The sequence below is a fragment of the Cetorhinus maximus genome, chromosome 10 (genome assembly GCF_964194155.1).
Source record: "Cetorhinus maximus chromosome 10, sCetMax3.hap1.1, whole genome shotgun sequence".
NCBI classification, from domain to species: domain Eukaryota; kingdom Metazoa; phylum Chordata; class Chondrichthyes; order Lamniformes; family Cetorhinidae; genus Cetorhinus; species Cetorhinus maximus.
The window spans coordinates 32,879,788-32,893,068 of NC_135888.1; the positions used below are offsets into that span (position 1 = coordinate 32,879,788).

Sequence of the window (13,281 nt, forward strand, 5' to 3'; positions counted from 1 at the left end):
TTATTAGGGACCGAATATATTCCAGTACTGTAATCTTTTATCGCGTCCTTTTAAATATTTACACCACTAAGTTTAATTAAACCCAATATTCCTCTAATAGGAAAGGACATTTGCACTTCACAATGAATCACCATTCAGTCAAATTTAACTGAATCAACTAAGTTCATTGATGTTTTGAAACTCAATGAATAGTGAACGATTGAGGACCAACCAAACACTAAAACTTTCAGCGTGTTAATAGTTAAATTACTAGAGCAATTATGTTGACAATATATTAGCCTAAAGCATTTCATTTTGCTGGAATAACCTATTAAAATTCAGTGTGGCCATTGATCTGCTAACCTCATGAATGCTGCAAAATCTCTTCCAGGTAATGTACTGGGGGATTAATTTGTGTGAGGCAGTGTTTCGAAAAGAGGGATTAAAAAGCTCTAGGATTTACGTGAAAATGGTGGGGAATCATGAGAGCAAAACCACTGACACTCTGACACTAGGAGTCTTTTATCCCAGGGCGATCGATAAAACATTGAACATCGCGGAGGGGGGAGAAATGAAGCTGTCTTCATAAACTTCTTTCGAAACACTCTGACGTACCATGTGGTCGAAATGTAAACAAAATAGAAGGGATATCCTACTCGTTGCCTAGTAAAAAATTGTTAAAAACGGCAGTTGTTTTCCTTTTATATTTTCCTTACAAATTGTTCTTTTAGCTCTCTCAATCTATTCATTAAGACGAATGCATTCTGATCTAATTCTCACGCCTAAAACAAATGATGATTAAACCTGTGTCGATCAACTTTTGAAGACATCGAGGGATTAAACGGGCGAATATTTATTTATTTCCAATGCGCTCAAACTTCTTGCATGAAAAGTGTGCCGCATTGGTGGCGCCTCCAATACTGAACACCTTCAATCTCATTTTGAAGGGTCTGTGAGGTCCACTTACTCTCATTACCGCAGACTTCGCACTGTGTTTGAGCTCTGCATTGAGATCATGTTCCAATGGCGCTAAGCAAGGAGGTGACTCACTGCAGGGGTGGGAAATAAAATTAAAGCAAAGGAGGAGGTGCAGTCCGTATTTTGCCGTTTAAAAATCTGCGTGGGAGAGCTCAGAATCCTGCCACTTTCAAATTAATGATCAACTCACTGAACAGTCAAGCTTGGCTTACTCATCACTGAGATAGCTCAATGAGCTAAGCCCACAGCGCGGCGTAATGTCATTACATCCCCACAGCGCAGCACCGTGTCCATCAGCAGCAGCTTGGTATTGCCTGCAAAAGCGCGGGTACCGCACCAACCGGGCACAATGAGGGGCCACGGCGTGTTTGGTCCCGTTAGTTCGTTAGATAGTCAGCTAAGTGGGAGATCGGAAAGCAGTGCTTCTCTTATCGACAGCAATATTGATGAGGGGGAAGTAAACTATGAACATAAGTTGTAGTGGCGTTTACAAACAGAACTCATTCACTAAGATGACAGGTCGTTCTGCAATTTACAATTCCCTTCGGCTACTTTGACGAATTGCGGGAGCATTGCGCGATAATAAAGTAGCAGGTTTGTAGAGAATATTCTATAGAGATTGCTACTTCATTAGAGATTGCTCAATTATTGAAACTTGCCTATTATTAACTATTTCTTTCTTAATCGGACTTTGGTAATAACTGACAATGATTTGAATTTTTGTTCATGTTTATGTTACATATTTTGGGGGGGGGGGGGGGGGCGGGGTGCTGACTGTAATGACATCATTGTAGAACGAGCTGGGAGGAGCTAATGAGTTCATCATGCTAAAGAGTTCCATTAGCACCAATAGTGATCTGATCGTTTAGTAGGGACCAACTGAAGGAATACATCTAAACTCAACCTGACACACAGAGTTCGGAATTCTTAGTAAACCATTTCATTTACGTAAAATTAAACACCATCTTGTTGCTAATCCTGTGAAATAAAGTGAATTCCATACTGCGCAGAAGATAGTACCATTTGAAACGATCAGATTTTGCTCTGATGCTCATCGCGACATAAATGTTAGAAAGAGAAATGCATTTTGCTGTTGCATCTGTGACACCACAATAGCCAAGGCAAAACTATCATTAAAACAAGTTGTGATGTCAGAATTTAAAGTGTCAGTTTTAAATGTGGACGAATTGAACGGCCAGTTCCGCGCTTTTCATGGGAAAGGTGGCAAGAGCAAGGGAGTCAATTTGCTCCTTCTTGCGTTATGTCAGGAGATGTAAATAATTAAAACCAGCCATGCTTGCAGCTTGACCATCGGTTACACCATTCGTGAATGGAACCTGCACTTGATAACTTTATTTGTTGAGGTCACCGTGTTAAGTTAAGGAAGTTTGATGATTGAATGGGATAGCTTCCTCGCATACACCTGCGAATAGGTTTTAACTTTGGTAACTGACCGTTATTTAGGAAATCATTCTATAATGGGGTCAGCACAAATCCTTTCTGAAGCAGTGTTCAACAGAAAATAAATAAATGAACGCACAGTTAAGGAGGAAACACCTTCGTTTTTTAGATACACTGGGACCTATTGGTTTGTAACGAAATTAGTTCCATTGAGTGAGCAGACCGATTTACTGAGACAAGAGCCGTTACTTTCACAGGCAATGTAACATGTTCCTCTATAATTCTTAAAACGAACCATTATTAAATATCCCCAATATCTGTCCTCCTTCCAGCCTCCGTAAAATCCCAGCGCTTTTCCCTCCCTCAGCCTGTTCTGGGTCGAAGGAGAAACGCTGGGAAATGACGCAAGCCTCATTGGATATCATTAATTTTCATTTCATTCCTCCGTGTACATTGGAGGCTGGCGGTGTGGGAGGGACACGAGTCTGACCAATGCAGTGCAGGCCCAGAGAAGGAGGGGGGTTCCAACATCACACAGCGCCTTCAAACCTTACAAGTTTATTAATTCACAAACCAGTGGCAGGTCGCAGTCCCTGGAAGTCATTACGAAGTCCCGCACATCACATAGTTCGGAGGAACCCAGTGCTCCCAATGCAATACTGCGGCGTTCAGGTCCACCTTTGTGAGGAGGCAGGGAGGGGTTGCTTGTCAAAAGGCGCCGGGTTAGAACAAGAGAGAGAGCCCAAACTACTACAGTCCCCAGGTTTCACTATTCGGGGACAAGAGAAACCCTGAACGCTTATTCCCTCTGCATTTCCCCTCATGTCACCTCTAATCGTTCCCCAGTAATCGGATTATGTGGGGCACCTCGCAAATGTAAAATCCGGCCAACCTCGCAGCCTCCAGCCGAGTTCTCTGACTGCATCTCGTACCCTTTTACTTCTCTTCCGCCCGTCTGTGTGTAATATGGGAATGCTATTGAAATGCAATAGGTTTCAAGTGGAAAATACTGATAATATCGCATTGGGGTCGAGCCCTTGACAGCATTAGGGGCATCCCGAGGTCCAACCGAGCTAGATGTGGTTGCAGTGAAAGGCGTCTTTCACCTCACAAAAACCCCAAGCATTTCCAATCAAAGGTCTCTCTTTCCCTCCAGTCTCAAAACTTGCCCCCGATCTGATGAGAGCGCTCTCAGACGGCATGTTTGAAGTGAAATTTCCAGGCAATAACATCTGGAGGGAGCTAGAGTGCACCTAAAGCTCAGAGCGCCGTCCCGAATCACACATTCATCTGTATACACACACACACACACAACAGGCAGCCGCTTCCCCGGTCACCTCTGGTTAAAAAACACAGCCAAAAATCACACCGTCCCGGACTACGAAAACTGTAAACGGGAGAATGCAAAAAACACATATATCAATATTTAACAAGAAGCGTTTTGTTTCTCTCCTCCCCAAAAAAAGGACTTAAAAAGGGGAAGCGTCACCCTCTGGTTTAAACTCAAATCGCTGGCTGCGACCTCACGCTAAATTCTATTCATTCTTAAATACAATAATATAACTACTTTTTTTCTATTTTTTCCCCCCCAAAAAAGTGAAGTTTGAATTCCCTGCCGTAATTGTGACTGAATCTTGCATTGGAGAAAGTCATAGGTCTGAAATAAATCCGAAGCTGTGGCGATGTGCGTGTGTGTGTGTTGGTCAGGGTACCTAAAGCTGTTTGTGGAGGGATCCAAGTGGGAAATTTGGTGTTTTCAAACTGATTGATTAGTCAGCCTTACGGTTACTAGAATCCTTTCAATGGGAACATTACGAAGGTGGTGCTTTAGTTGGTGCAGGCTAATAAATTAGCATATTCTTGTTTATCCATCTCTGTTTCAAGTGCGTGTTTGAGAGGGGGGAGGCAAAGGGAAAGGGGTCGTGTCTTATTAAGAAAACAGGTTCTGTGTAGCGGATCATTGTGATTGAGGCGGCAGAAGAGGAAACTCGTAAGCGAGAGAGAGAAAGCGAGAGAGAGAGAGAGAGAGAGGGAGAGTCTAAAGAGACAGGGAGTGAGTGAAAGGGACAGAGAGACTTGAGAGGGAAGCGAGAGACTTGACTCGAAAGAAGATGCAAGTTTGGAATGCGCTACCCGCTCTCTGCCTCTTAGCTCTGGCTATGGGGTCGGAGTGTGACGGGCAGATGGCAGGTCGGCTCCGGCGCTCCAAACGTGCCCTCCTCCTGGCCCTGGATCACCGGGCTGGCCCCGAGGCGGACTCCCCGGGATTGTGTGGCACGAGGCTGCCCCGTGGCAAGCGGGCATTGCCCCGACCAGCCTCAGACCACCCTCCCCGGCTGCTGCTGCCTCCGCCGCCGCCGCATGGTCAAAGCCAGGGCAGATTGCTGTATTTCACCGGGCAAGGCAACCAGCTGCGCCTCCGAACAAGCACCGAGCTCCCCAGGAGGAGGTTCACTGTGGAAGTAAGGGTCAGACCTGAAGGAGGGCAGCGGTCTCCAGCTGTCCTCGTAGGTAAGTGTCACCCAGCTGGCCAAGAGATGCCCCGCACTGCAATTCGCAACAACAACAAAAAACCGTCAAAGTAACTTTGTAGATGTAAATAGTTACAACACGCGGGTTTATTCTATGCACAAGTTTGTTGGTCTGCTTTTAATCATTTTAATAATCTTGCATGAGTTAGAAATGTGTGTAGAGGCTTGACTCACAGAGCAATAGTAAAACGTTATCTTTAACTAAATTTCAACTTAAACAGTGCAGTTAAGCTTAAATATATTTATCCAACTCTTTACCCTAAATGTAACCATCACTGTCATCGTGAACCTTCCCTTGTGAATGCTGCCGCTTCTATAACCATGAAAGACAATTGTTTATTTTTTTTCTGAAATACGTCTTTTTGCTTGATGTGACCTTCTCCCTCTCCTGGCCTATACACACACACACAGGCACACACACAGAGACACAAACACACACAGAGACAGACACACACATACCCGACACACATAGACACACACACAGTGCGTAACGGTGCCACTTTAAGGCTCCTAATTCTATGAATGGTTTAAGATATAAATTTGAGTGAGGGCGTGTCGTTCTGCCCGCGGTAACAGTGAAAGTGCTCGGCGCTTTTGATCCCGATCCCAGCCAACAGAGAGCGTAATCCCCAGTTGAAAGAGTCCCACAGGCGCACACCGGGGACAATGTTTTGCCTTGAACTCGTGAAAGCAAAACAAACCGTACTATCACAGCACGGCAAAGTCTCCTCGGCCATATATAACCAGGGAATTGGAGGCTTTATTTTCCTCCTCGTTCCAAGACTCGATGCATTCATTTAAGGCACGATTTACTGAATGTTGTGCAAGAGATGCAGCACATTGTTTACGGTTTGCTGTCTTCGCTTCCTGGTTACAATCGGCTTGTAGCAACTATTTTACTGTTTGTGGTCTCCCAGCTAAAATCAAAAGCTCGGCGTGTATAAGTTACTTTGCAATAAATGGCGAGTCGATGAGGGGGTTTATCAGTGAAAATGTTTAGTTTTAGTCAAAATTATTTTAATTTGAGAAAAATACAATCCCCTTTTGTAACATCATTTTAGGTGAATGCATAGGACTGACTTGTTAAACAGCCGTATTTACCGACTCATTTGGGAGGTCGAGAGATGATCTGTTCTGTTATCTCATCGCATGTGTAATCCTGTTTTCAATGTGACATTATTGTTTACGTCTACGCTCGGGCGATACTATCTATGAAACATCGTCCCTCTTCCTCCTCCCCACCCCCTTTCCTTTTCAATCTCTCCCTCACGTTCCGATTCTCCCTCTCCCTCTCTCTCTCGCCCCCGTTCTGGGGCAGAGAGCAGCTAAGACCATACAAACAGCGGCATTCCACAGGTCAAATCTCCTTTCACACGCAGAGTGTGGCATGTCTCTCATGTTTCGGCCGTTCATTCCAAAGCGTGTGTGTTGGTTGGAGCAGTTGGCGCGAATTCAGTGCAAGCCCGACAAGAGTTAAAATTCACCTTAAAGCCAGTCTCACCCCCCGCCCTCCCGCACCCACCCACCCACCCACCCCCAAACTCCACTGACCAGTCACTTCATTTTAAATCGGGGGCTGTGAAAAATACACCGACAATGATATGAATCCGTTTGCAGAATGATGTCATGTTCAATTAAGAGTCTCGTATTTTCCACGTCCTGCTCTGACATTACGTTAGATCTATTTAGATTCGCATTGGGTGGCGAGATAAGGCGAATTGCCCATCAGTGCAGGGATCGTGTGAGGGCCGTTTTTTGTTCTGTTGTTGTCCAACTGAAAATTGTCTGCTCGTTACCTGAAAGAATCATTTGCCCTCCCCGCCCCCTCGGTAGCATGAGGGGGTTTATAACATCGCTTTTAATAACACAATAATAAAAGATTGGGACATAGGGCATTCAGAATATACTGGTACAGGACGAGGCGCGATGATTTGTTTTGTTCAGGATCCCGCCTGTTAACGAAGTGAATTGTCCAGCCAAGAGGCTGCACGACTCCGTTTTCGCGCTTCGCCCTCATGTATTTGCTTATTTTGAACGGCTTGCTGGAAAGCTTAACCTGAGCGCCAGAAAAGCCAGACTGATTGTGTATATATATATATATGTATATGTGCTGTCCGGGATTTGTCAGCAAACAGGCGCCCGCTCAAAGCGAGGGAACTTGTTTTACCGTTGACGGGGAAACTGCTTTTGCCGGGGGGGGGGCGGGGACCTGAATGGCGTGTTGTCTCCGGCCTCCTCCTGTAAGGTCTGATCAGGTCGCAGTGTCACATTATGCAACACCACCACCCCCACCCCCTCCGGGGCCGGCGGATCCCATTGGTAGGTGTGCAGTCTGAGTCGGTAGCTTCGGAATTCAACATTTCATTTTGGGAATATTTTTGAAGGGCGCGCAGTGAAGAAATGGTCTGAAGCGGGTAGGAAAAAAAAAAAGATGGCTTTTAGAAAGCAACAGTTTAGTGTCTGCAGCCCTGACGGGGAAGCTTTAAGTGGGCGTGTTGTAGCCGAGGCGGAACTATCAGAAACACTGAATCACATTCACAAGCCACCAGGGGAAAAAAAAAATTGTTTTAAAAAAAAAGAACGGGTTCTTTGAAACACCCCCAACACCAGCAAGTGTTAAAACGCGTCTCCTATACAGGGACAGGCTGCAATAATCACAGGCGATCGAGGAGCCACTCAATCATGTGCAAAGCAAAAGGCTTGTAAGAAATCCTGCACTGCGTAAAATACCCTCTGTGACTCCCAGGGGGACAGGGGCTCGTCTTTTTGCAGCTCCTGGCACTGGGCACAAGCTATTCCCGTCCAGAGAGCGATGGGAGTGTTGAGGTTTGGGCACATGTGAGATCCTCTACACAGGCCGTGCTCGGCTACCAATTGCCTGTGAGAACGAACACGCTGTGGGCGAACAATAACAACGGGGAAAAAAAAGAATCCTGACTGTGACAGCGTAGTTTATGGTACAATTTGGGCGGCTGGTATAAGCAGACCCTTGTGCCCACACCCTCCTCACTCATAGCCTCCCCGAGCTAACGGGACAAGCCGAGCGATTCTTTCCAGAGTCCCTGCCTCACTCTATAAATACAGATCCAGCTAGCACGCTGGGATAGATGGGCTTTCCCTGTCAACAGCTGGCAGAGCCCAGGCTGGAATAAAACTCAGGGACAACCGACAGGAGGAGAGCCGGAGCTCCTGTCATTCCGGCAGTCAGAGAGGGAACCAGTCATTGTGCCCTCCTCCCTCCCTCCCACCCACCTGCCTAGAGTCGACAGAGAACCGAGAAAACAGCACCATTCTGACAGCCTTGCAGATTTTATTCATGAACTCGGCGGCGGTGATCCCGCCTGGCCAGGGAGGAGACGGATCCCCGCTGAATTCCCCGTTTAGAAAACGCCCAGTGGTTTCATCTACCTCGAGGCGGGAAATTCAAACCCTGGGACACCAAGCAGAACGCTGGAACTTTTTCACGCAGCCGGTGGTTAAGGGTTTGGGATGCCCTGTCCGAGCGTGTGGGTGGAGGCAGGTTCAATCGAAGCATTCAAAATGGAATCGGACTGTTGTGTGAACAGGAGGAGGGCTGGGCAGGGTTACGGGGAGAAGGAGGGAGAATGGCACAAAGCCAGTTCCTCATTGGGAGAGCGGGTGCAGACGCGATGGGCCGAATGGCCTCCTGCGCTGGAACATTCTGTGAAACACTCAGCAGGCCGGGCAGCATCTGCGGACAGGGAAACAGAGTTTCAAGTCAGGCATGACACTTCAGAGAATTCCTCTGAAGAAGAGTCATATTGGACTCGAAATGTTAACTCTGCTTCTCTCTCCACAAATGTTGCCAGACCTGCTGATTTTTTAAATGGCATTTATGTTTTTTTTAATTCAAACACTCACCAGGCATTCATTTCTAAGCCTCTTCTACCCACTCCAGGCTGCACAATGACACAATGTCTCGACCCCATACAGTACAGAAGAAAAAGGAAAAGAGAACATGCAAATAGGAATTCAAAAGAGAAAATGCTGGACACACAAACCAAACATCTTACCTGGATGAGCTACTGTGCATTACCTGCATTTCCTGTTTTTATTTCTGAGTAATATATGTTGTTCAGGGTGTATTTTCTGTCCACACAAAGCAGGACAAATCCAACCCGGCTAATTACCACCCATCAGCCTCCTCTCAATCATCAGCAAAGAGGTGGAAGGGGTCATCGACAGTGCTATAAGTGGCACTTAGCAATAACCTGCTCAATGACACACAGTTTGGGTTCTGCCAGGGCCACTCAACTCCTGACCTCATTACAACCTTAGTCTAATCATGGACAAAAATGCTGAGCTTAAGAGGGGATGTGAGAGTGACTCTGTCCTTGATATCAAGGCAGTATTTAATTGAGTGTGGCATCGAGAAGGAGCCCTTGCAAAATTGAAGTCAATGGGAATCAGGAGGAAATCATTCCATTGGTTATAGTCTTAACCTTCATAAATGAAGATGACTATGGTTGTTGGAGGTCACTCATCTCAGTCCCAGGACATCACTGCAGGAGTTCATCAGGGTAGTGTCCACAGCCCAACCATCTTCAGCTGCTTCATCAATGACCTTCCGTCCATCATAAGGTCAAAAGTGAGGATGTTCACTGAGGATTGCATAATGTTCAGCACCATTCGCAACTCCTCCGATACTGAGGAGTCTGTGTCCAAACGCAACAATATTCAGTCTTGGGCTGAAGTGGCAAGCAATATTCGTGCTACATAAGTGCCAGGCAATGACCATCCCTAATAAGAGAGAATCTAACAAACCACAACCCCACGCCCCCGCCCCAGCATTGAATGGCAGTACCATTGTTGAATCCGCCCCACTATCAATATCCTAGGGGTTACCATTGACCAGAAACTAAACTGGACCAGCCATATAAATACTGTGTCTACAAGAACAGGTTGGAGGCTGAGAATTCTGAGGCGAGTCCTCCTGACTCCCCAACTCTTATCCACCATATGCAAGGCACAAGTCAAGAGGAATACTCTCCGCTTGTCTTGATGCTGAGGCTCCAACAACACTCGAGAAGCTGAAAACCACATAGGGCAAAGCAGTCTCCGTCCACTAACTTAAATGCTCACTCCCTCCACCACTAACGTACAATGGTAGCAGTGTGTACCTTATACAAGATGCAATGCAGCACCTCACCAAGGATCCTTCAACAGCACCTTCCAAGCTGGTGACCTCTACCACCTGGAAGGACAAGCTGAGCGGATGCATGGGAACACCACCACCTGCAAGTTCCCCTCCAAGCCATTCACCATCCTGACTTGGAAATATATCGCTGTTTCTTCACTGTTACTGGGCCAAAATCCTGGAACTCCTTTCCTAACAGCACTGTGGGTGTACCGACACCACATGGACTGCAGCGGTTCAGGAAGGCAGCTCACCACTGCCTTCTCAAGGGCAAATATGGATGGGTAACAGATGTTGGCCTAGCCAGCAATGCCCACATCCCATGAAAGGAAAAAAATATATACCCACTAATGCTAGTTCTCTCCTCGCCAAGCATTAAGTTAATATATGGAAATAAAATAACGAGGAAAAAACGGGAACTAAACTGATTTCCGGAATCAGATGTGAGGTACTATACCAAGACTAATTGTAGAAGCACAATGATTTCTGTTGAGTGTGAATCTTAGCAGTTCGTCAGTTGAAGGTGCAGAAGAAATGGGAAACTGAGACATTAAGAAATGTCTCTCCATTTTTAAATGAAGAGATCCCTCAGTATATTAAGCAAATATTCAGACACATGATTGGCCTCAGTGTCCGTCAGCTGGAAGGGGGGGAGGGGGGTGCGGCGACAATGCTTGTATTCAGAGTTAGTGATTAGAAAGGCAAATGGAATGTTGGCGTTTATTGCAAGGAGAATGGAATATAAAAGTAGGGAAGTTTTACTGCAGCTGTAGAGCCTTGGTGAGACCACATCTGGTGCAATGTGTACAGTTTTGGGCTCCTTATTTGAGAAAGGCCATAACTGTGTTTAGAAGCAGTTCAGAGAAGGTTCACTCGACTTATTCCTGGGATGAAGGGCTTATCTTATGAAGAAAAGTTGAACAGATTGGGCCTATACACATTGGAATTTAGCATGGATGGACGATTGGTTAATAGACAGGAAGCAAGGAGTAGGGATAAATGGGACATTTTCAAGTTAGCAGGCTGTAACTGCAAGGATAAGTGCTAGCACCTCAGCTATTTGCAATCTACATTAATGACAAGATATAGAGACAGGGAAGAACGTATCTAAGTCTGCTAATGATACAAAGCTAGGTGGGAATGCCAGCTTTGAAGAGGACACAAAGACACTGCAAAGAGAAATAGACAGATTAAGTGAGTGGGTAAAAAGTTGGCAGATGGAGTATAATGTGGGGAGGTGTGAGGTTATTCACTTTGATAGAAAAAATAGACAGGCAGAATACTTTTAAGAAGACATGAAAGTTTTAAATGTTGATATTCAGAGGGAGTTGGGTGTACTCACACAAGGGACTCAGAAAGTTGGGACGGAGGTACAGCAAGCAATTAGGAAGGCAAATGGCATGTTGGCCTTTATTGCAAAGGGATTGGAGTACAAGAATAAAGAAATCTTCCCATAGTTGTGCAGGGCTTTGTCGAGACCACATCTGGAACATAGTGTGTAGCTTTGGTCTCCATTTTTAAGGAAGGATATATTTGCATTGGAGGCGGAACAGTGAAGGTTCACTAGGTTGGTCCCTGGGATGAGAGGACTGACCTATGATGAATAAATGGGTCTATACTCTCTGGAGTTTAGAAGAATAAGCAATGATCTCATTGAAACATATAAGATTCTGAAGGGGCTCAACACGACATTGAATCTGGCCTGTAGTTCCCTGTTTTTTCTCTCCTTTCTTGAATAGCTTCATTACATTTTTATACTTACAATTGGGCAACTGGAAACCAGATTGTTACCCCCCCCCCCCCCCCCCCCCCCACTCCACCAACTCCATTGGGGGTAATGTTGCATATTAACCTTTTGTATGGCATCTTATCAAATGCCTTTTGGAAATCCAAGTATACTACATCTACATTTACTTTATTACTTACATCCTCAAAAAATTATATTAAATTTATCAAACATGATATCCCTTTCATAAAAGCATTTTGACTTTGTCTGATCATTTTACGATTCTCTAAGTACATTGTTAAGATTTCCTTAATAGATTCAGCACTTTCCTACTGATTGATGAGGAGATGGTGGCATAGTGGTGATGTCACTGGACTAGTAATCCAGAGTCCCTGGGTGAATTCTTTAGGGACATGGGTTCAAATCCCACCATAGTAGCCAGTGGAATTTAAATTTAACGAATAAAATCTGGAATTAAAAACACTGATGGTGACCTTGAAACTACCATCGATTGTCGCAAAAAAAATCTCATTCACTAATATCCTTTGGGGAAGGAAATCTGCCATCTTTACCCAGTCTGGCCTATTTGAGACTCCAGACCCACAGCAATGTGGTTGACTCTTAACTGCTCTCTGAAATGGCTGAGTAAGCTAATCAGTTCAAAGGCAATTTGGGATCGGCAACAAATGCTGGCTTTGCTAGCGACACCCACATCCCATGAAAGAATAATTTTAAAATGGCTATCTGGCTTTTAGTTTCCTGTATTCTCTCTACCTCCTTTCTTGAATAGCTACATTACATTTGCTAACTTCCAATTAGGCAACTCCAAACCAGACTATTTGGTTTTTCAATTATCTAAATAAACTGATTGCCCACCCTGAAAAACTGGGTCATCCAGTTTGAAATTGTAGATAAGCTTATCTCTATTTGTAGAGATCACTGGACATTGATAGTGAGCTGGAATATTAACTAAAAGAACGTAGAGCAGGAGTAGGCCATTTGGGCCTTCAAGCCTGCTCTTCCATTCGATAAGATCATGGCTGATCTGGTTGCAATCTCAACTCCACTTTCCTGTCTGCCCCCCATAACTCTTGGCTCTCTTGTCTATCAAAAATCTGTCCTACTCAACCTTGAATAAATTTGATTTCTTGACAAGTCTTGACAAGACATTGAGAGGTTGTTTCCCCTGACTGGGGAATCTCATACAATGGGGCACAGTCACAGGATAAGGGCTGATCACAGGATTGAGAAGAGGAGAAATTTCTTAACTCTTATGGGGTTTTGAATCTTTGTAATTCTCTGTACCAGAAGGTTGTGGATGCTCCATCGTTGAACGTATTTAAGGCTGAAATAGACAGTTTTTTGGTCTCTCATAGAATCAAGAGATATGGAGAGTCATTGAAAAAGGAGTTTAAGCCCAAAATCAGCTATGATCATACTCATTTACAAAGAGGCTCAATGGGCCATATAGTCTATTCCTGCTCTTTTTTCTCACATTCTTATGTTTA

The 13,281-nt window shown here is 45.0% G+C and overlaps 1 protein-coding gene across 2 annotated transcripts in view; it reads left to right on the top strand.

The window, feature by feature from the left end:
- The first annotated feature begins 4,324 nt into the window (after positions 1 to 4,324).
- pappaa (pregnancy-associated plasma protein A, pappalysin 1a) overlaps positions 4,325 to 13,281 on the top strand; it is a 314,646-nt gene continuing 305,689 nt past the window's right edge. For both annotated transcript variants that reach the window (XM_078550327.1, XM_078550328.1), the window contains exon 1: positions 4,325 to 4,869. In XM_078550327.1, the coding sequence (XP_078406453.1) occupies positions 4,470 to 4,869 (400 nt within the window). In that variant the 5' untranslated portion in view covers positions 4,325 to 4,469. The remainder of the gene's footprint in view (positions 4,870 to 13,281) is intronic.